This window comes from Mobula birostris, chromosome 11 (assembly GCF_030028105.1).
Source record: "Mobula birostris isolate sMobBir1 chromosome 11, sMobBir1.hap1, whole genome shotgun sequence".
NCBI classification, from domain to species: Eukaryota; Metazoa; Chordata; class Chondrichthyes; order Myliobatiformes; family Myliobatidae; genus Mobula; species Mobula birostris.
This window is the reverse complement of record NC_092380.1, coordinates 13236518-13259644: the sequence shown is the minus strand read 5'-3', so window position 1 is coordinate 13259644 and position 23127 is coordinate 13236518. Positions and strand designations below refer to the sequence as shown.

The 23127-nt window shown below is 47.1% G+C and overlaps 1 protein-coding gene across 12 annotated transcripts in view; it reads left to right on the top strand.

The window, feature by feature from the left end:
- The window catches only part of LOC140204835 (transcriptional enhancer factor TEF-1-like), a 98492-nt gene that overhangs the window by 53890 nt on the left and 21475 nt on the right, over positions 1–23127 (top strand). For 10 of the 12 annotated variants that reach the window (XM_072271682.1, XM_072271679.1, XM_072271686.1 and 7 more), the window contains exons 3-5: positions 7878–7942; positions 8482–8544; positions 15722–15841. In XM_072271682.1, the coding sequence (XP_072127783.1) occupies positions 7878–7942; positions 8482–8544; positions 15722–15841 (248 nt within the window). The remainder of the gene's footprint in view (positions 1–7877; positions 7943–8481; positions 8545–15721; positions 15842–23127) is intronic. The other 2 variants (XM_072271680.1, XM_072271681.1) reach the window with 2 other exon arrangements.

Genomic DNA, 23127 nt, shown 5'->3' with positions numbered 1-23127 from the left:
TATGATCTGGGTATAAATGGCAGGCCTGGTGCTTAATACTCATTCCTAATTCTATCAGAAGATGACAGACAGGAGTCCAGGTAAAGATCTGATGAAATATAGTTGGGTAGGAAGTTCCTGGATTTGGAACCAGTGCAAACGAGGGAATGGTTATGGACCCCCAACTAAGGAAGGTGTGTGTTTGGAAGGGGATTCTGCGGCCACGGACCACCTGGCCTTGTCCGCCTTGGGGGCAGGTGCCACACAGGGCCGACTGGATTGTCACGATCGTGACGTGCTTTGTGTGTGGTGGAAAAGCTTTGGGGAGTCAGAGGTCAGTCATTGACCACAGGATATCCGGGCTGTGGTCTTCCCCTGCAGCCACCGTGTTTAGGTGATCAGTCCTGTTGTTTTCTGGTCAGCCGTGACCTCCTGCCACTCAGTATATTTATAGTGGGAGCCCAGCACTGGTAATATGTTGACTATCACGGATGAAGGATGTACTTTTCTTGCCTTATATATTTGTATCGACGAAGAAATTTCTGTGGAGTGTTGGCACAACATACAATTAAAAAATGACAATATTCAATTATACAGAAATATATAAAAATAGGATAGAAGCATGGATATGGAATAAAATGTGCATAAATATCAGCATGAATTTACAGATTAGGAGAATGGGCAAAGAAGTGGCAAATGGATTACAGTGTTGGGAAGTCTATGGTCACGCACTTTGGCTGAAGAAATAAAAGCACAGACTATTTTTTAAACGGGGAGAAAATTCAAAAATTCGAGGTGCAAATGGACTCGGGAGTCCTCATGCAGGATACCCTAAAGGTTAACCAGCAGATTGAGTCGGAGGTGAGGAAAGCCAATACAATGTTGGCATTCATTTTGAGAGGACTAGAATATAAAAGCAAGGATGTAATGTTGGGGCTTTATAAAGAACTGGTGAGGCCTCGCTTGAAATAGTGTGAGCAGTTTTAGGCCCCTAATCTAAGAAAGAATGTGCTGACATTGAAGAGGTTCAGAGGAAGTTCACAAAATGATTCCAGGAATGAAAGGGTTAACATATTTGGAGCGTTTAATGGCTCTAGGCCTGTACTTGCTGGAAATTAGAAGAACGAGGGATGACCTCTTTAAAACAGATAGATCTTTGAAAGGCCTAAATAGAGTGGATGTGTAGAGGATGTTTCCTGTGGTGGGGGAGTCGAGGACCAGAGGGAACAACCTCAGAATAGAGGGATGTCCATTTAGAACTCAGATGTGGAGGAATTTTTTTCAGCCAGATGGTGGTGAATTTGTGGAATTCATTGTCACAGGCAGCTGTGGAGGCCAGGTCATTGGGTGTATTTAAGGCGGCGGTTGATAGATTCTTGATTAGTCAGGCCGTGAAACGTCCCAGGGAGACGGCAGGAGATTGGGGTTGAGAAGGAAATGGATCAGCCATGGTGAAGTAGCAGTACAGACTCGATGGGCCAAATGGCCTAATTCTGCTCCTATGTCTTACGATCTTATATAAAGCGAATTATAAAAAAGTTATTTAAAGTCTTAACAGTGCAGGGCAGCGACTGAGGTACTAAATAGAGGGCAACAGATGGACCGAGAGTCAATGGTGAAACTCTCTCTGGTTCGAGAATGACACTGCTTGGTTCTACTGGGACACAGGGGTCTCCATCACCTCGGCAACTCGTGCCTAAATATTGTTGAGGTCTTGCTGTAAGCAGGCATGGATAATGGATCATTGCCCGAGGAGTTGTAAGCAGAATTGAATGGGAAATGTTTCAATGCCCAATAAATAAATGGGAAAGCATTTAATAGAGTGGAGGAGCAAAGCAAGCTTGGAGAGTATGTCCTTAGATCCTTAAAGGTGGGTAGGAAGCTACACTGTTATTAGATGAAGCCTAGTTTATAAAATCAGGAAGATTGTGCTCACATTGTATGCTAGTCAGGGCACAACTTGTGATTTATGTTCAGTTCCAGCCAGCACATTATAGGAAAGACACCATTGCACTGGAGAGGGTGCAGAGGAGGTTTACAGGATGTTGGCAGAATTGGAAAAGTGTAACTGTCAGGGAAGGTTAGATAAACTAGACTTGCTTGATCTAGGATGGAGACTGGCAGGCATATAAAGGGGAATTGTGGCAGGGCACCAAAACACTCATATGAGGATTGTAAAGCTACAGTCAAAGCCTCAGCCTGGGCCATTTTACATTCAAGCCTAGCAATTTATCCATTTTAAAAGATGGGTTCCCCCCCCAACCCCTGTATTTTTAATCCCTCCCGATGTTTAGACGATTTAAATGCTGGGCTAGAGTGAAAAGGCAGGGTGTGGGATCTCAGGCGAGGGTCGGGACGGTTCTGCTCACTGCTGTGTGACGTTTACTCGGCTCTGCACTGAACTGTGGCTGTGGTCTGCTCTGGGCTTCATGTCTGTGGACTCACTTTCATTCTGAATGCTGCTTGTTTACTTTTATTGTTTGCACCATTTGTCATTTTATCTCTCTGCACATTGGGTGTTTGACCGTCTCCTTATTGTTGATGGGATCTTTTGGTTTCTTTGTTTTGTGACTGCCTGCAAGCACACAAATCTCAAGTTAGTATAATGTATGCATACTTCTATAATAAATGAACTTCAAATTTTCCTAATACTTCACGTTCCTGTTACCGTAATCTCCAATTTAATTGTAAAGATAGTTGGCAATTATTCACCAAGAGCCTTAAAGCTACAAAATTTTAAGACATAGGAGCAGAATTAGGCCATTCAGCCCATTGAGTCTGCTCTGCCATTTGATCATGGTGATTTAATTTCCCTCAACCCCGTTCTTCTGCCTTTTTTCCATAACCTTTGACACTCTTATGATGAACTTAGCAACCTCTGTTTTCAACGTACCTAATGACTTGGCCCACAGCCACCTGTGGCAATGAATTCCACAGATTCACCACCTTCTGGCTAAAGAAATTCTTTCTCATCTCTGTTCTAAATAGACTCTATTCTAAGGCTGTGCCCTCTGGTCCTAGACTCCCCCACTACTGGAAACATTCTCTCCATTTCCATTCTACCTAGACCTTCTAATAGTTGGTAGGCCCAAGTAATATGGAGATTGGGAGGCATAACCCACCATAAGACCATAAGACGATAAGACAAAGGAGCAGAAGTAGGCCATTCGGCCCATCGAGTCTGCTCCGCCATTTTATCATGAGCTGATCCATTTTCTCCTATTTAGTCCCACTCCCCTGCCTTCTCACCATAACCTTTGATGCCCTGGCTACTCAGATACCTATCAATCTCTGCCTTAAATACACCCAATGACTTGGCCTCCACTGCTGCCCGTGGCAACAAATTCCATAGATTCACCACCCTCTGATTAAAAAAATTTCTTTGCATTTCTGTTCTGAAAGGGCGCCCTTCAATCCTTAAGTCATGCCCTCTTGTACTAGACTCCCCCATCAATCATGGGAAACAACTTTGCCACATCCACTCTGTCCATGCCTTTTAACATTCGAAATGTTTCTATGAGGTCTCCCCTCATTCTTCTAAACTCCAAGGAATACAGTCCAAGAGCGGACAAACGTTCCTCATATGTTAACCCTCTCATTCCCAGAATCATTCTAGTGAATCTTCTCTGTACCCTCTCCAACGTCAGCACATCCTTTCTTAAATAAGGAGAGCAAAACTGCCCACAGTACTCCAAGTGAGGTCTCACCAGCGACTTATAGAGCCTCAACATCACATCCCTGCTCCTATACTCTATTCCTCTAGAAATGAATGCCAACATTGCATTCGCCTTCTTCACTACTGACTCAACCTGGAGGTTAACTTTAAGGGTATCCTGTACGAGGACTCCCAAGTCCCGTTGCATCTCAGAACTTTGAATTCTTTCCCCATTTAAATGATAGTCTGCCGGTTTATTTTTTCTGCCAAAGTGCATAACCATACACTTTCCAACATTGTACTTCATTTGCCACTTCTCTGCCCATTCTTCCAATCTATCCAAGTCTCTCTGCAGACTCTCTATTTCCTCAGCACTACCGGCCCTTCCACCTATCTTCGTATCGTCAGCAAACTTAGCCACAAAGCCATCTGTTCCATAATCTAAATCGTTGATGTACAATGTAAAAAGAAGCGGCCCCAACACTGATCCCTGCGGAACACCACTGGCAACCGGCAGCCAACCAGAATAGGATCCCTTTATTCCCACTCTCTGTTTCCTGCCAATCAGCCAACGCTCTATCCACGTATGTAACTTTCCCATAATTCCATGGGCTCTTATCTTGTTAAGTAGCCTCATGTGTGGCACCTTGTCAAAGGCCTTCTGAAAATCCAAATATACAACATCCACTGCATCTCCCTTGTCTAGCCTACTGGTAATTTCCTCAAAAAATTGTAATAGGTTTGTCAGGCAGGATTTTCCTTTAAGGAATCCATGCTGAGTTCTGCCTATCTTGTCATATGCCTCCAGGTACTCTGTAACCTCATCCTTGACAATCGACTCCAACAACTTCCCAACCACTGATGTCAAGCTAACAGGTCTATAATTTCCTTTTTGCTTCCTTGCCCCCTTCTTAAATAGCGGAGTGACATTTGCAATCTTCCAGACCTCCGGAACCATGCCAGAATCTATCGACTTTTGAAAGATCATCGCTAATGCCTCCGCAATCTCCACAGCTACTTCCTTCAGAACATAAGGGTGCATTCCATCTGGTCCAGGAGATTTATCTACCTTTAGCCTATTCAGCTTCTTGAATACTTTCTCTGTCGTAATTGTGACTGTGCACACTTCTCTTCCCTGCCACCCTTGAGTGTCCGGTATACTGCTGTCTTCCTCAGTGAAGACTGATGCAAAATACCCGTTCAGTTCCTCTGCCATCTCCTCATCTCCCATTACAATTTCTCCAGCATCATTTTCTATCAGTCCTATATCTACTCTCACCTGTCTTTTACCCTTTATATACTTGAAAAAGCTTTTAGTATCCTCTTTGATATTATTTGCTAGCTTCCTTTCATAGTTAATCTTTTCTCTCTTAATGACCTTCTTGGTTTCCTTTTGTAAGGTTTTAAAAACTTCCCAATCCTCTCTCTTCCCACTAATTTTTGCTTCCTTGTATGCCCTCTCCTTTGCTTTAACTTTGGCTTTGACTTCTCTTGTCAGCCACGATTGCATCCTTTTTCCACTCGAAAATTTCTTCTTTTTTGGAATATATCTGTCTTGCACATTCCTCATTTCTTGCATAAACTCCAGCCACTGCTGCTCTGCCGTCCTTCCCACCAGTGTCCCTTTCCAGTCAACTTTGGCCAGTTCCTCTCTCATGCCACTGTAATTTCCTTTACTCCACTGAAATACCGACACATCAGATTTCGGCTTCTCTTTTTCTAATTTCACAGTGAACTCAATCATGTTATGATCACTGTCTCCTAAGAGTTCCTTCACCTCAATCTCTCCAATCACCTCCGGCTCATTACACAATACCCAATCCAGTACAGCTGATCCCCTAGTGGGCTCAACAACAAGCTGTTCTAAAAAGCCATCTCGCAGACATTCTACAAATTCTCTCTCTTGAGATCCAGTGCTGACCTGATTTTCCCAATCTACTCGTATGTTAAAATCCCCCACAATTATCGTACACGGTCCTTCTGACAAGCCTTTTCTATTTCCAGTTGTAATTTGTAGTCCACATCCCTGCAGCTGTTTGGAGGCCTATAAATAACTGCCATCAGGGTCCTTTTACCCCTGCTATTCCTTAGCTCAACCCATAAAGATTCTGCACCTTCCGATCCTATATCACCTCTTTCTAATGATTTAATATCATTTCTTACCAATAAAGCCACGCCTCCCCCTCTGCCTACCTTCCTATCCTTCCAATACACTGTGTATCCTTGGACGTTCAGCTCCCAGAGACATGCATCCTTTAGCCAGGTCTCAGTGATGGCGACAATATCATACCTGCCAACCTGTAGCTGTACGACAAGATCATCCACCTTATTCCTTATACTGCGTGCATTTAAGTACAACACCTTAAGACCAGTATTTGATACTTTTTGCTTTGATTTCACTGCAACTTTATTGCACTGCAACTCATCCCAATGGCTACAAATTTGCCCCATCACCTGCCTGTCTTTCCTGACATCCTTACTGCTCATTATCTTAGATTTATTTCTGTTTTCCCCTTCCTCCGCTCTATCATTCCGGTTCCCATCCCCCTGCCAAATTAGTTTAAACCCTCCCTAACAGCTCTATTAAACTTACCCGCCAGGATATTGGTCCCCTTCACCATGTGTGAACAGGCCCATGGACAATAAGAATATCAGGACCCTCAGGCTGAGGGACAATCTAGACTTGCAAAGGCAGAGTTTGGTGTGTGGTGTGGGGATTGGGAGCTCGACGAGTCAATGGGCTGGTTTGCTGCTGAACAAGGCAGACCAGACCCAAACCATGCCCACGATCCCACGAGGCAGATCTGTACGTGTGTACCCTCGATTGTGGTCATTGCTCGCAGGCCCCACCGTTAATTACCTTTGTGAAAGAGGTGGTGATCTTCTTCCCCAAACTCCTACTTCAGAGGAGGAGGAACGTGTGGTAGGATTTAACCATATTTAAAGAGGGTGGAAGGTCTCATGCTATCCGTTCGAAGTAGGCTGCTGTGGGTTTATTGTGTTCACTTTCCAGAAGTGGCTGCATGACCTTGGCTTCACTAGAAGAGAGATCAAGTCAACCAGCAGGGCTGTAGCTGAGGCAGCAGAGACAGGATCAGCATGGGTGTGGACCAAGTACGTCCAGAGGGGCAGATAGTCAGACAGTGTACACATATCTTGCAAACCCTTCAGTAGTTGCATAGACACCTGAAGAGCAGACTACCTGTTGGATGGAAGTGACCAACAACTCTGATAGAGGCAGATGCCAAGTTTTTAAGCTCACCAGTGGGAGGTGGTGCTTTAGCACTGCTGGCCCACCACCTCAAGGGAGTCTTGATCATAAGTGGGCCGAAACTTCTGAAGACAGGTGGCAGATCAACTGATGATCCCACTGGTGATAGCACAGGACAGTTAACATCTTAGTCCATGTGTATTTTCAATCCTATTTATTTGTTCAGATACAGTGTGGAATAGGCCCTTCAGACCCTTCAAGCCTCACCACCCTGCAACCTCTAACTTAATCCTGACAATTCAATTAATGTTAAGGCATCCGTTAATCTTGCAAGACCATGGATCTGCGCCTGGAAAGTCTCACTCTCCAGGGCGCAGGCCTGGGCAAGGTTGTTTGGAAGACTGGCAGTTGCCCATGCTGCAAGTCTCCCCTCTCCATGCCACCGATGTTGTCTGAGGGAAGAGCACTAGGACCCATACAGCTTGGCACCGGTGTCGTTGCAGAGCAATGTGTGGTTAAGTGCCTTGCTCAAGGACACAACACGCTGCCTCAGCTGAGGCTCGAACTAGTGACCTTCAGATCACTAGACCGACATCTTAACCACTTGGCCACACACCAACATAGTAGCATAGGTAGCATAGCGGCTAGCTTAACTCAGTTACAGCACTTGTGACCCACGTTCAATTCCTGCTGCTGTCTGTAAGGAGTTTGTACGTTCTCCCCATGACCGCGTGGGTTTCCTCCGGGTGCTCCGGTTTCCTCCCACATCCCAAAGATGTACAGATTAGTAGGTTCATTGGTCTCATGGGTGTTCTGGGGTGGTGTGGCCTCATTGGGCCTGTTACAGTGTGGTACCCAAATAAAACTGCACCATGTAAGCAGTTCTTGTGCAGTCTATGCTTTAATAAATTAGAGACCATCTGCTTTCTTGTAGATCCACTGCAGACGCTTCATATTTACGGGCGCAGTTAATACGGTTAACTTGACGCTGCTTCAGTGACCGGTTACTAGCTCTCGTTTCTTTCCCCTCAGGGCGGAATGAGTTAATTGCCAGATACATCAAGCTGCGCACGGGGAAAACACGGACTCGGAAGCAGGTTTGTCCAGAACTTTCTGAAAGTGTTGTGTGTGTGTGTTTATATGTACAAGGCGCATCAGCCAGCCACTCTTTCCCAGAGCAACAATGGCTAATAGGAGACAACATAATTTTAAGGCGATTGGAGGGAAGTATAGGGGGGGATGTTAGAGGTAAGGTATTTACCCGGAGAGTGGAGGGTGCGTGGAACGCGGTGGTAGAGGTGGATATACTTAAAAGACTATTAGATAGGGACATGGATGACAGGAAAGTGGTGTGCTATGTGGGAGGGAAGAGTTAGATTGACTTTGGAGTAAGTTGAAAGGTCGACAATCATGGGCTAAAGAGCCTGTACTGTTCTATATACACACACAAGTATATGCAAGCTGTGTGTCTGATGCCTATACATACAGACTATATTCTCGGTGACTGTGGCGTTTGGCTGTGGGTGAGTGGTCCCTAGACAGGCAGCTTCGGGCTGGCGATCTCTCCCGGTCACGGTGGACGGACAGTGAAAACCCTGCCTCTCACTCCAGAGTTGCCATCTCCCTTCTCCGACAGGTATCGAGTCACATTCAGGTACTCGCTCGACGGAAGTCCCGTGAGATACACAGCAAACTGAAGGTAAGGGCTCACCTGCTCTCACAGCTTGTGACTTCTAACCCTCCTCGCGGGCAACTTGATGAACAGAATACATTGAATCCTTTTTTATTATGTTTTGTAACTTCAAAACATTAAACTAATTCAAATGCAAGTCCCAAAATGCTGGGGAAACTTCTAGTTTACTTTAAGCGAGGCGCGCACGTATCACGAGCGTGATGACGTATACAATCAACGTATGCATCCATATAACCGGTAATGAATTGTTTAAAGCAACAGGAAAGCTTAATTGAACAATATATACACAAGCAACACACATCAAAGTTGCTGGTGAACGCAGCAGGCCAGGCAGCATCTCTAGGAAGAGGTACAGTCGACATTTCAGGCTGAGACCCTTCGTCAGGACTAACTGTATACACAAGATTAATATATACACAAGATTAGTCAAATGTTATTGACATATCAAACACACAACAGTTTTGAAAGAATTTAAGTGTCCATACCATTTCTTATCACTAAATAACAGGCACATAACTTCACCGTAGCTGCCCCTGGCGGGAGGCAGCTGGACTGTACAACCTCAGTGTCGCCGCCTCTTTTTTCTTGGTTGTCGCTCAGTCTCACTGCCTTGCCCTGGTGAACACAAAACTTCACTCTCCCTTTGCGGGGGGGAGCGGGGGTATTCAAAGACTCACAGTAAATGCTGTTCCTTAGGGGCCAGCAGAGATTCGGCACGACATCACAAACTTTGGCAAACTTCTATAGATGTGCAGAGGGAAGTGCGCCGACTGGCTGCATTATGGGAACACCAATGCCTTTTGAGTGGAAAATCCTACAAAAGGCAGTGGACTCAATCCGTACATCACGGATAACGCCCTCCCAACCAGTGAGCACATCTACATGAAACACTGCAGTAGAAAATCAAATCAAATCAAGTTTAATTATCATTCAAACCATATATGAATACCCATGAACAAGTCAGTGTTCCTTTGGGGACAGGGTGCAAAGCATCCAAAATAGTAAGCAGCATCCATAATCCGAGATCCCCACCACCCAGGCCATGCTCTTTCCTCGCTGCTGCCATCTGGTAGAAGGTACAAGAGCCTCAGGACTCGCACCACCAGGTTCAGAAAACAGTTACTATCCCTCAACCGTCAGGCTCTTAAACAAAAGGTGGTAACTACACTCATTTGCCCCATCCATTGAGATGTCCCCACAACCAACGATCTCACTTTAAGGACTCTTTATCTTGTGATCTGATGTCCCCATTATTTATTGCTGTTCACTTATATTCGCACTTGCACAGTTTACATAGAATATAGAACAGTACAGCACAGTACAGGCCCTTCGGCCCACAATGTTGTGCTGACCCTCAAACCCTGCCTCCTATATAACCCCCCACCTTAAATTCCTCCATACGCTTGTCTAGTAGTCTCTTAAACTTCACTAGTGTATCTGCCTCCACCACTGACTCAGGCAGTGCATTCCACGCACCAACCACTCTCTGAGTAAAAAACCTTCCTCTAATATCCCCCTTGAAATTTCCACTCCTTACCTTAAAGCCATGTCCTCTTGTATTCAGCAGTGGTGCCCTGGGGAAGAGGCGCTGGCTATCCACTCTATCTATTCCTCTTATTATCTTGTACACCTCTATCATGTCTCCTCTCATCCTCCTCCTCTCCAAAGAGTAAAACCCTAGCTCCCTTCATCTCTGATCATAATGCATACTCTCTAAACCAGGCAGCATCCTGGTAAATCTCCTCTGAACCCTTTCCAATGCTTCCACATCCTTCCTTTGTTGTCTTCTGTGTTCTACTTGCTCTTTCATTGACCCTGTTATAGTTACTATTCCATGGATTCGCTGACTCTGCCCACAGGAAAAAGAACCTTGGGGTTGTAGGTGGTGGCATGATAATAAAATTCACGTTAAGCTTGAACCCAAGGATGCATTGTAACTGCCCCAAGGTGTACACGACCATGTCACAACTGGCTCCAGTGCAGAGACCAGTCTGTTGTAATTGTCCCTGGCATAGTACTATTGACCAAGGCCAGCATTAGGATCCTGTTGTTTAGCTCAACGGCTACACCAAGACGTTGTTCTTACTTGAGCTCCACTCTCAGAAGGCTGAACTCCCAACCAGAGGAGTCGTTGGCTCGGAAGGGCAAAGTCTTTGGAGCAGCCACCAACAACTGCTTCAGTGGTAATCTTCCTCTTGTCGTTTCAGCAGTGGAAATGTCCGCTGACAATTGGAACCGTGCGCACACTGTTCCCAACATCAGAACCGTGAGCTGGTGAGTGGCAGGTTACTCTCTTCCCCCACCCTCACACAAAAGTCAGGTAGTTATTATCCCTAACCACCTAAAAAGTTCAAAAGCAAAGTAAAATTGTTATCAAAGAACATATATGTCACCATATATTACCCTGAGATACGTTTCCTTGCAGAAATTTCAACAGAATCAGTGAAAAACTTAACACAAACTAAGACTGACAAACAACCAGTGTGCAAAAGAAGATAATCTGTCCAAGTAAATATATAGATAGATAAATAATACTGAGAACGTGAGTTGTGGAGTCCTTGAAAGTGAGCCCATAGGTGGTGGAGTCAGTTCACCGTTGAGGTGAGTGAAGTTATCCACTCTGGTTCAGGAGCTTGATGGTTGAAGGGTAATAACTGTTCTTGAACTTGGTGGTGTGGGACTTAAGGCTCCTGTACCTCTGCCCCGATGGCACCAGTGAGAAGTGAGCGTGACCTGCTCGTCTAAGGTCTTTGACGCTGCTTTCCTAAGTCGGTGCTCCTCGTAAATCTGCTTAATGGTGGAGCGGGCTTGGCACTGGGCTGTATCCACCACTTTTTGCAAGCTTTTCTGGTTTTGGGCATTGGTCTTTCCGTACCAGGACGTGATGCAACTTGTCGGAATGCAGTCACTGTGCCTCGATAGAAGTTGGTCAAAGTCTAGGATGCCATGCTGAATCTGCACGTTTCTAATAGAGGTGCTGTTGTGCCTCCTTTGTAACGTTCTGTTTCTGTTCCCCACTATCCACAAGCTGAGGGGTCAGCTTCGTCAGAAACACGAACCATAGGGTTACAAGAGCTGTTTGTACTTTCCGTGACAAATGAGCCATCTCTTTATCCTACCAACAAGGCATACATTAGGACAGTATTGGATATTTTTCATTGCTTGGGTGAATTTAACTCTGAGTTTAAACACCATCCATGACTTGATTCTCTCCCCTATCCATTATACTAATTTCCACGCCACACCAGCGCCACCTAGCTGCAGTATGTAAAATTGTCACATGCATCGCCCTTGCATCTGGACCTGTGATCTCTACCACCAGGAAGAACATGGACACCAGAATTATAGGTCCATCACCCTCTGAGTCTACCGTCCTAGTTGGAAATGCACTCAGTGACCACTTTATTAGGCCCATTCGTACACATGCTCATCAAGGTAACTATCAAATCAGCCAATCGTGCGATGGCAACTCAATGCAAAAAAGCATGCTGACATGGTCACGGGGTTCAGTTGTTGTTCAGACCAAACATCAGAAAGGAGAAGAAATACTATCTAAGTGACTTTGACCGTGGAATGATTGTTAGTGCCAACTCAATGGTTTGTGTATCTCAGAAACTGCCAATCTCCTAGGATTTTAGAAAATAGAACGTAGAAATCTACAGCAGATTACAGGCCTTTCGGCCCACAATGTTGTGCTGACCATGTAACCTACTCTGGAAACTGCCTAGAATTTCCCTAGCACATAGTCCTCTATTTTTCTAAGCTTCATGTACCTAAGAGGCTCTTAAAAGACCATATTGTATCCGCTTCCATTGCCACCGCCAGCAGTGCATTCCATGCACCCAAAACTCTCTGTGTGAAAAACTTACCCCTGACATCCCCCCAGTACCTATTGCCAAGCACCTTAGAACTATGCCCCCTCGTGTTAGCCATGGTAGAAAGCCTCCGGCTATCCACAAAATCAATGCTTCTCATCATCTTATACACCTCCATCAAGTCACCTCTCACCCTCCGTCGCTCCAAGGAGAAAAGGCCAAGCTCACTCAACCTATTCTCGTAAGTTATGCTCTCCAATCCAGGCAACATCCTTGTAAATCTCCTCTGCACTCCCTCTGTAGCATCCACATCCTTCCTGTAGTGAGGTGACCAGACGTGAACACAGCCTCCAAGCGGGGTCTGACCAAGGTCTTATATAGCTGCAACATTACCACGCACAATGGTCTCTAGAGTTTACAGAGAATGGTGCGTGAAACAGAAGAATGTCCAGCGAGCGGCAGTCCTGTGGGCAAAAGCACCTTGATAATGAGAGAGGTCCGAGGAGAATGGCCAGACTTGTTGAAGGTGACAGGAACTCAAATAACCGCGTGATACAACAGTGGTGTGCAGAAGGGCATCTCTGAACGCACAACATGTTGAACCCTGAAGTGGATGGGCTACAGCAGCAGAAGATCATGAAGATACACTCAGTGGCCAGTTTACTGCGTAGAGGAGGGATCTAATAAAGTGGCTACTCAGAGTGCGTCGCTGTTCCTCTTGTCACTATTTGTTGGAACTCCCCGTCCAGCAGAATGGTGTGAATAGCATCACACAAAGGACTCTGCAGCAGTGAAAGTCTCCCACCATCGCCTACTCAAGGCAGCCTGGCATTTACAATGAACGCTGGACAATTGCCTGCAATGCCCACGTCCTGCTGCCCACTTTAATTAATGTTCAAATTCTGACGTTCTGCTCCGAACCACACTGAGTGCTCTGTTAAGAATACAGTAGGTCCGAGGGGAAATATTCCTTCTGCAGTTAGAATCCCTGGCTGTACAGTTTGGTCCTTCTCGAACAGGGGTGAGATCAGTTTACTTCAGATACCAGCCCTGCAAATGAGCAGCAGCTACAATGGGGAACAAGTTCTTCCCACTGTTAATGCAAGAGGTTCTGCAGATGCTGGAAATGCAGAGCAACACATACAAAATGGTGGAGGAACTCAGAACCAACTTTAATATCACTGGCACATGTCATGAAATTTGTGGTTATGTGGTCACAGTACATTTAATAATTAAACTCTGTGAATGACAGTATTAACTATATATTATAATGCACCCACTGTGGAAGGGCAGTATATATATACATTTTAAAAAGTTAAATTCAAGAAGTTCTTTAAAAAGAGGAAAAAAGTACTGAGGTAGTGTTTATGGATTCCAAAGTCCAATCAGAAATCTGAAGGTGGGGGGTGGGTGAGGGGGGGAGGCAATTCCTGAATTGTGGAGCGTGTGCCTTCAGCTTCACCAATCCTGGCTGATGGGTGTCCTTAATGATGGACGCCTGTAGGAGGGGCAGCAGTGAGGGAGCACCCTCTGTAGGAGGGGCAGTAGTGAGGGAGCACTCACTGTAGGAGGGGTAGTACTGAGGGAGCACCCTCTGTAGGAGGGGCAGTACTGAGGGAGCACTCACTGTAGGAGGGGCAGTACTGAGGGAGCACCCTCTGTAGGAGGGGCAGTAGTGAGGGAGCACCCACTGTAGGAGGGGCAGTACTGAGGGAGCGCCCACTATAGGAGGGGCAGTACTGAGGGAGCACTCACTGTAGGAGGGGCAGTACTGAGGGAGCGCCCACTATAGGAGGGGCAGTAGTGAGGGAGCGCCCACTGTAGGAGGGGCAGTAGTGAGGGAGCGCCCTCTGTAGGAGGGGCAGTAGTGAGGGAGCGCCCACTGTAGGAGGGGCAGTACTGAGGAAGCGCCCACTATAGGAGGGGCAGTACTGAGGGAGCACTCACTGTAGGAGGGGCAGTACTGAGGGAGCGCCCACTATAGGAGGGGCAGTACTGAGGGAGCACCCTCTGTAGGAGGGGCAGTACTGAGGGAGCACCCTCTGTAGGAGGGGCAGTACTGAGGGAGCACCCTCTGTAGGAGGGGCAGTAGTGAGGGAGCGCCCACTGTAGGAGGGGCAGTAGTGAGGGAGCGCCTACTGTAGGAGGGGCAGTACTGAGGGAGCACCCACTGTAGGAGGGGCAGTACTGAGGGAGCGCCCACTATAGGAGGGGCAGCACTGAGGGAGCACCCTCTGTAGGAGAGGCAGTACTGAGGGAGCACTCACTGTAGGAGGGGCAGCAGTGAGGGAGCGCCCACTGCAGGAAGGTGGTACTGAGGGAGCGCCCACTGTAGGAGGGGCAGTACTGAGGGAGTGCCCACTGTAGGGGGTGCAGTACTGAGGGAGCACCCACTGTAGGAGGGGCAGTACTGAGGGAGCACCCACTGTAGGAGGGGCAGCACTGAGGGAGCACTCACTGTAGGAGGGGCAGCAGTGAGGGAGCACCCACTGTAGGAGGGGCAGTACTGAGGGAGCACCCACTGTAGGAGGGGCAGCACTGAGGGAGCACTCACTGTAGGAGGGTGCTACTGAGGGAGTGCCCACTGTAGGAGGAGTGATACTGAGAGAGCACCCACTGCAGGAAGGTGGTACTGAGGGAGCGCCCACTGTAGGAGGGGCAGTACTGAGGGAGTGCCCACTGTAGGGGGTGCAGTACTGAGGGAGCACCCACTGTAGGAGGGGCAGTACTGAGGGAGCACCCACTGTAGGAGGGTGGTACTGAGGGAGCGCCCACTGTAGGAGGGGCGGTACTGAGGGAGCACCCACTGTAGGAGGGTGGTACTGAGGGAGCACCCACTGTAGGAGGGGCGGTACTGAGGGAGCACCCACTGTAGGAGGGTGGTACTGAGGGAGCACCACTGTAGGAGGAGCGATACTGAGGATGCACCCACTGTAGGAGAGTGCTGCTGAGGAAGCACCTGTTGTTTGAAGGCTCCGTGATGTTTAGCAGAAGACGTTAAACCAAGGCTTTCCTTACTGTCCGATATTAGATGCTAGCAATCTCCTGACCACCATTGTCTCAGCATCCAAGGATTAACATTAATCCCCCAGTCAGCGTGACTGCACCTGCCTCCCTCATCACTGATAGCCCACATTGCTCATTGTAGGCACACTGTACACGATTTGTCCATTGTCTCCCTGAGGCCTCCATTGCAACGGTGACTGCTCCTCAGACTACACTGAGCTTTGTGTTGTCCTGAAGTTGGGAAGGGCGGCGAAGAGATTCGAGTCGTCCAGTTAGCGACGGGGTGATCATTGAGTCCTGCCGCAAGACTGCTTCGTAGCAGCACGGTGTTCTGTCTCACAGCCTCTTCTCTCATCCACTAGGACCAGTCAGCCAAAGACAAAGCTCTGGCCCTGTCGTCTGCACAGATTGTATCGTCAGCTGTGATCCAGCACAAGCTGGGCATGTCCGGCGTGCCTCGCTCTTTCCCGGTGTCGTCAGGGGTAGGTAATGATTTTACTTTCGGGGTCTGGATGAAACAGTCACACACTGAGCCGTTGGGGAGTTGCTGTCCATCAGTAAACTTACGCATTAGTGGAAACAGGTGGGTCCAATGCATGGGCAACAAAGAGTGTTACAAGACATCACCTGCAGTTGCTGCATTTAGCAACATGCATCCATCCCCAGCCCTTCACTTCAAGATTACTTAATGTCATTTTCAAAGTTCAAAGCTCTAAGTAAATGTTATTATCAGCATACATATACAACCCTGAGGTTCTTTATTTTTCCCTCGCGGACATAATCAGCAAACCTATAGAATGGGAGCTATGACAGGATCAGTGAAAGATCAACAAGAAGAGAAACTGTGCAAATGCAGATATAAATAAACAGCAATAAATAATGAGAACGTGAAATAACAAGATAAAATGAGGTCAATGGTGTGGGAACATCTCCCACCCGGCACTTATCCCTGTGAGCGTAAGTGCTACACTGTCCCTACACCTCCTCTCTTGCCACCATTCAGGGGCCCAAACAGTCCTTCCAGGTGAGGCAACACTTCACTTGTGAGTCTGTTGGGGTCATCTATTGCATCCGGTGATCCTGGTGCAGCCTCCTCTACATCGGTGAAACCCGACGCAGATTGGGGGACCGTTTCGTCGAGCACCTCCGCTCCGTCCGCCACAACAGACAGGATCTCCCGGTAGCCACCCACTTCAACTCTGCTTCACATTCCCATTCAGTTATGTCCATACGTGGCCTCCTCTACTGCCATGATGAGGCTAAAGTCAGGTTGGAGGAGCAACACCCATATACCGTCTAGGTAGTCTCCAGCCCCTTGGTACAAACATTGAATTCTCCAACCTCTGGTAATTCCCTCTCCCTCCCTTCCCCTATCTCTATTTCACTCTGGCCCCTCCCCCAGCTGCCTATCACCTCCCTCATGGTTCCGCCTCCTTCTACTACCCATTGTGTTTTCCCCTATTCCTTCTTCACCTTTCCTGCCTATCCCCTCCCTGCTTCCCCTCCCCCACCCCCTTTATCTTTCCCCTTACTGGTTTTTCACCTAGAATCTACCAGCCTTCTCCTTCCCACCCTCCCCCTACCTTCTTTATAGGGCCTCTGCCCTTTCCCCCTACAGTCCTGACGCAGGGTTCCGGCCCGAAACGTCGACTGATCATTTCCACGGATGCTGCCCGACCTGCTGTGTTCCTCCAACGTGTTGTGAGTGGCACATATAGCAACCCCATAAAACATATCAGTAAAATACAGTCACCCACAAAAATAAAGTCCAAGTCCCCGAGTCCATCAATGTTGCAGCAGTCTGCAGTTGAACATGATGCAGCTTGTCTTCTGCCGAGCGAACACTGGGGGGCAGCACCGAGACCAGCATGGATGCCTCAGATTCAGATTCAGTAGTCAGAGATGAAATTACGGATGGACCAAATACAAGTGTGCATGGTTCCCTAAAGATGGGGTCACAGGTATGTGGTGAAGTGAAGTGGCATTTGGCACACCGCCCTTCTTGAGTATAAAACTTGTGAGTCATGATGTAGTTATAAAGGACGCTGGTGAGGTCACACATGATCATCTGCATCATACGACACGGCACGTAACGATGATGTTGTTATTGCCGCGTGTACCGAGAAACAGCAAAGAGGTCTTATTTGCATGCCTCCCAGACAGATCATTCCAAGTTAAATTAATTCCTCCCGAAGGGTCTCAGCCCGAAATGTCGACTGTACTCTTTTCTCTACTTGCTGCCTGGCCTGCCGAGTTCCTCCAGCATTTTGTGTGTGTTGCTCGGATTTCCAGCATCTGCAGATTTTCTCTTGTTTGTAACTAATCCCATATATCTTTCATATTAAGAGTGGCAGATCAGATAAACGCACCTATTGAGATTATACCTGTGGTTTGTTACATTTTAATCACATGCTTAAACTATTACTGATTTTGGCTGGACCAGACCCCGCTGATTTATTCAAAGTTTCAAAGTACACTCGTGATCAGAGTGCAGGGTAATGTAGAAACTTAATTCACAACCACCGACCTTGAGCCACAGTTCACCTTAAGAGACTGGTCTGACGTGACGACGTGACCTTTTTTTTAAACCAGATTTTATGTTCTGCGTTTGGTTGACAATGAATTGAGTTGTTACGGTTAAACTTAAAACGCCTCTGCCATTTTATTTACGAAAGCCTCCAAAAGTATGTACAGTAATGTGCCAAGGTCTTAGGCAAATATTTATATATATAGCTAAGGTGTCTAAGACTTTTGCACAGTACTGCATTTCTCAATGTGGAATGAAGAGCCCGTTTGTAAATCTGGTGAGGGCAAAGTTTGTTGCGAATGGTGAGGCTGGAGTGCCGCGGGAGGGGTGTGGAACAGGTGGCAGAGAAGCAGTGCCAGGGGCAGGGGGTGGCACGGGTGCAGGCACACCCAGCCCTGAGACACCAGGCAAGGTCATTTGATTCCAAACAATTGCTTTATTGATCATTGCAGAATGTCGCTGCTGCTTCCCACCCCTGATTTCCCAACCATGGTTCCCCTCTCCCTGCCCCCTTCCCACTCTCAGCCCGCAATAGGGACCCATATCAGAATCAGGTTTATCATCACTCACATATGTCATGAAATATACTTTATTTTGCGGTGCAGTGCAATACACATGTAGCCCCCCTGGCCAGCCTCAGGGTCTCTCGGCCCCGCCAAACTGGGTAATTCGTTTGTGTGGATGCTGTGTGATGTACCCCACCCCACCCAAATAACAGACAATACACCAGATGCGATTAAATGATTTACAGTTTATAGATATTACTGGAACTATATAATTAATAGAGATAAAATATAAAAGGAAAATAAAAGGCGTCACACTTATCAAAGTTCAATCCCTTCGTGCACAAAACAGTTGGAGCTCAAGACCCTTCTTCTTCACCCTACGACCCTTCGGACCACCTCGACCGGTCGCCTGGGACCAACAACGGTGGTCGACCAGACGCTTCACACGAGTCCGTCTCCGTCTCCTCTCCTCACCGAATGCCCTCCTCGGGGTCCGACCCCGTTAGCGGACTCACAGCACCTGGTCCATCCTCTGTCTTGCTCTCCCACCTTCTCCTCAAAACCCCGCGCATACAGTATCTTCAAATACACCAAAAACATAACAAATATCCCAATTGGTTCATTCGTCCTCATATCAATAGATAATACAAAACAAACTGCTAGTGGGAAGGACTTTCTCAGTGTTTAGCATAACAAAGAAGCATTCCTAAGTATAACATAACAAAGAAGCCATTTTAATTAGCCTACACAGTAACATAAAAGACAAAACCCCCTCACACATAGAATTACTACAGTATTGTGCTGAAATGCGAGGTGCCCTGGCTATGTAAAGCAGCACACACAAAATGCCGGAGGAACTCAGCAGGTCAGTAAGCGTCTATGGAAATGAATAAACAGTCTACATTTCAGACCGAGACCCTTCTTCTGGACTGGAAAAGAAGGGGGAAGATGCCAGAATAAAAAAGTGGAAGGTGATGGATGAAGTCAGGTGGGTGGGAAAGGTAAAGGGCCGGAGAGGAATTACTCAGTAAGGTGAGGAGAGTGGACCATGGGAAAAAGGGAAGGAAGAGGGGACCCAGGAGGAGGCGAGAAGAGGTAAAAGGCCAGAGTGGGGAATAGAAGAACAGGGGAAGGGAGAAGGATTTTTTTTTAATAGGGAGAGGTTGATATTCATGCCGTCAGGTTGGAGGCTACCCAGACGGAATATAAGGTGTTGCTCCTCCACCCTGAGGGTGGCCTCATCTTGTCGGAAAGGAGGACATGGAGCGACGTGCCTACGATTTTTGCACAGAACTGTATGAATACAGTACAGAACCCTGCAATTTATCCTCCTGTAGGCAGCCACCAAACAAAGCAACACCGTGGAACCCATTTAAACAAAAACATCAAAGACTTAATGCACAAAAATGAGAACAAATTCCGTAAAAACGGAGCAAATAACGCACAGAATATTAAACATCAAACGGCAGGGCCCCCGAAACGGATTCTTCAACTCCTTTGGTTGCACTGGTACACGTTATATCTGGTGACTAAAGCTGAGCGGGGGGGTTCAGGCGGAAAGTTTCTCTCCCGAGTCAATGTCGAGAACTCTTACCATTTCTTAAAGAGGCGGCAAACAGATATTTTAATGTGGCCAATCTTTCTGTTGAGGAGAAAGAGAGAGAATCAATTTGGTAAGAGAGTTGCTGGGAGATCTGGAAGGTGTAAAGATCTAGAGGAGGTTCAGGAGAATGATCCCATGAATGAAAGGGTTAACATATGAGGAGCATTTGATGGCTCTGGGCCTGTACTTGCTGGAGTTTAGAAGAATGAGGGGGATCTCTTTGAAACCCATGGATTATTGAAAGGCCTTGATGGAGTGGATGTGGAGAGGATGTTCCCTACAGTGGAGGAGTTTAGGACCAGAGGGCACAGCCTCCGAATAAAGGGATGTCAACTTAGATTAGAGGTGAGGAAGAATCTCTTTAGCGTGAGGGTGGTGAATCTGTGGAATTCATGGCCACAGAAGTTATGGAATTTAAGTCGTTGAGTATATTTAAAGTGGAGATTGATATGTTCTTGATTATTCGGGGCATGATAGGTTATGAAGAGAAGGCAGGAGAATGGGGTTGAGAGGGATAATAAATCAGCTGTGATGGAATGGCAGACCCATCTGATGGGCTGAATGGCATAATTCTGCTGCTATGTCTTATGGTTTATGGTATGTTACGTACCCCGTAACTGGGTTGCCAAACCAGCAGAAATGGACCACTCAGTTGGAGTCTGGATTACTAGAACTAAGAAAGTTTTATTAAAGAAACAAGCAACACAGTACTCTAATCAAAAGGATAATGAATGCAACAGTTCAGCAATGATAAACACACATGTACACAGAATTAGGATAACAGGATCAATCAAGCTCTATCGTTGTCTAAGGGTAAATGACCAGTTTCAAAGTAACACAAAGTTCAGTTCAGTTCGCAGTAATCGTTGCCATGGCGATGGACAGTGGGGGGGAGGAGGAGAGAGAGAGCAAAACGAATGAATATTCAAGGCTTCCACACACAGACCTTCGCAGTCAGCTTTCGGGCAAGTCCTTTGTGATGTCATCTGAGGTCACCGACTGTGACCCCTCCGTTTCCAGACACGATCGTTTCCCTGCGGTGAACCTGGCACCCAGGCAAGGGTGGACACACACCAGGTTCCCGCCGATCGTGCCTTTCCACTCTGTGTGTTTATGGCCCGGTACTTCCCACCGACTTGTGAGAGACGCACCGCTTCCAGGGTCTTGTTACCTCGGGTGTCGTGTGTGTCGCCTTAGTGAACCTGTCCCTTTTTATCCCCCTGCTGGGGTATCGCCTGTCCATCACTTCAAACAGTTCAGGGTTCAAAGGGGGAGCCGCTCTAGACAGCTCTCTCTCCCGTCCCTTCATTACACATCTCCAAATGCTGCTCCATTGTTTTCCTTATCTCTCTCTCTCCTGAAGACAGATGGCAGACCAACTGCTGATTCCACAGGACAGCTAACATCTTAATCTATGTGTATTCCTGTCACACTTCCCCCCTTTAAGGATTTTTACTGGGGGGGTAAAAATTACAAACATGAATACATTATTTGATACACACACAAATATACATCGTTATCAGCTATTTGACTAATACAGCAAATTTGAAGTTGTCAACACCTGACAGACAGTCAGTCATCACATTTTCTGTTCCTTTTATATGTGCTGTTAATAATCCCTTAGACCAGGCTCCAATTTAGCAAACTTCATAGTGGCCAAGAACACTGATGAATTGCGATCAATGTAACCTCTCATTTGGTTTTGTCCCGGACCACAATAACAAGGGTCGTCCTATTCCGACTTGGTTTTCTCTCGCAAGGGCTTAGTAGGAGGGGGAGGGGTAGTTACCACAGAGTTATTGCAAAACTTCCTACAGTACCCCACCATCTCCAAGAGCCTTCTGAGGGCCCTCTTGTCTGTCGGGGTTGGGAGGTCAGCGATAGCCTGCACTTTAGCTTGCATTGCTGCCAGCTGCCCCTGTGTCACCACAAGTCCCAGGTAAGTGACCTTCGTGTGGCCGAACTCATTTTTATCACGGTTCACTATCAAGCTGGCTTCAGACAGCTGTATTAAATTGCCAATACACACCTCTGTGTTCATCAGCCCTTTAGTCACTGAATTACTCATTCTATATGGCTGTTGCTTGCTAGGCTAACCTATTGTACCAGACACCACCCAACGTCCCAGTTCTTTGCATCGCCTCGGGACAATCAAACACACGTGTGCGAGTCGTTTAATTACTTCTCCTAAAGAGTCGCTTTGTTCGGGGATTAAGGGAGAGACCTTATCAGCAGACCTGGCCAAAACAATAGCCTTCTCCCATCTGATCGATACCATACTAATCTTTTCAAAATGGTTTTTTTCTCTTATCAGGGTGCCCCTAGCTTCATTGATTTCCGCACTAACCCCGACTAGATTTGTTAGCATATCAAAAGCCTGTGACCGTCCCAGTTCGCGTCGGCCCTAATCAATAACATCCTTCCCCCTGGGCGGCCGGTAAACCTCTTTAATGATTCCACCAACTGTTTCCTCCAGCACCGCAAAATGTCCACTGGGGGGGGGGGTACCTTGTGGGCCAGGTTAAAAACCTCAACCCCATAACTCTTTTGCACCACCCCCCATTCCTCATCTGCGGGTACTGTACTGGGTTTCCCTTTCTTCCTTAGCACTTCCTCCTCCACACAATAGCCTACTAGTTCCCTTGTCAAGTCTGTGTCAGAGAGAGCTGTCTCTGCCAAAACCATCAGCCCCTCGTCTCGCTCCTGCGTCTGCACAAATTCTTTCCTGGCTACTGCTAAGTTTGTCTCAGCTCCCTCACTACCTCTTGTCTCACTACACTCCTTCTTTTCATTTTCTACCCCCGTCTCGTACAAGGTTGGCAGAAACGTCTCAGCTAAATTTACCACCGCAGCCCCGTGATGAACCTGTGAGTCCATGGGCGGGGCCTCACTGCTGGCAGGCTGACCTGTCAATCTCACGATTGGGAACACGATTCCCCCAGCGACGTCATTACCGAGCAAAACTTCCACGCCTTTCATCAGTAATTCGAACCTCACCCCGATCGTGACTAGTCCAGAGACCAGGTTGCTTTGTAAGTGTATCTGGTGCAAAGGGACTGACTCTGTCCCTTTCCCAACACCCTTGACCTCTACCTCCCCAGTCTGGGTCTCTGAGCTAAACTCTAATACACT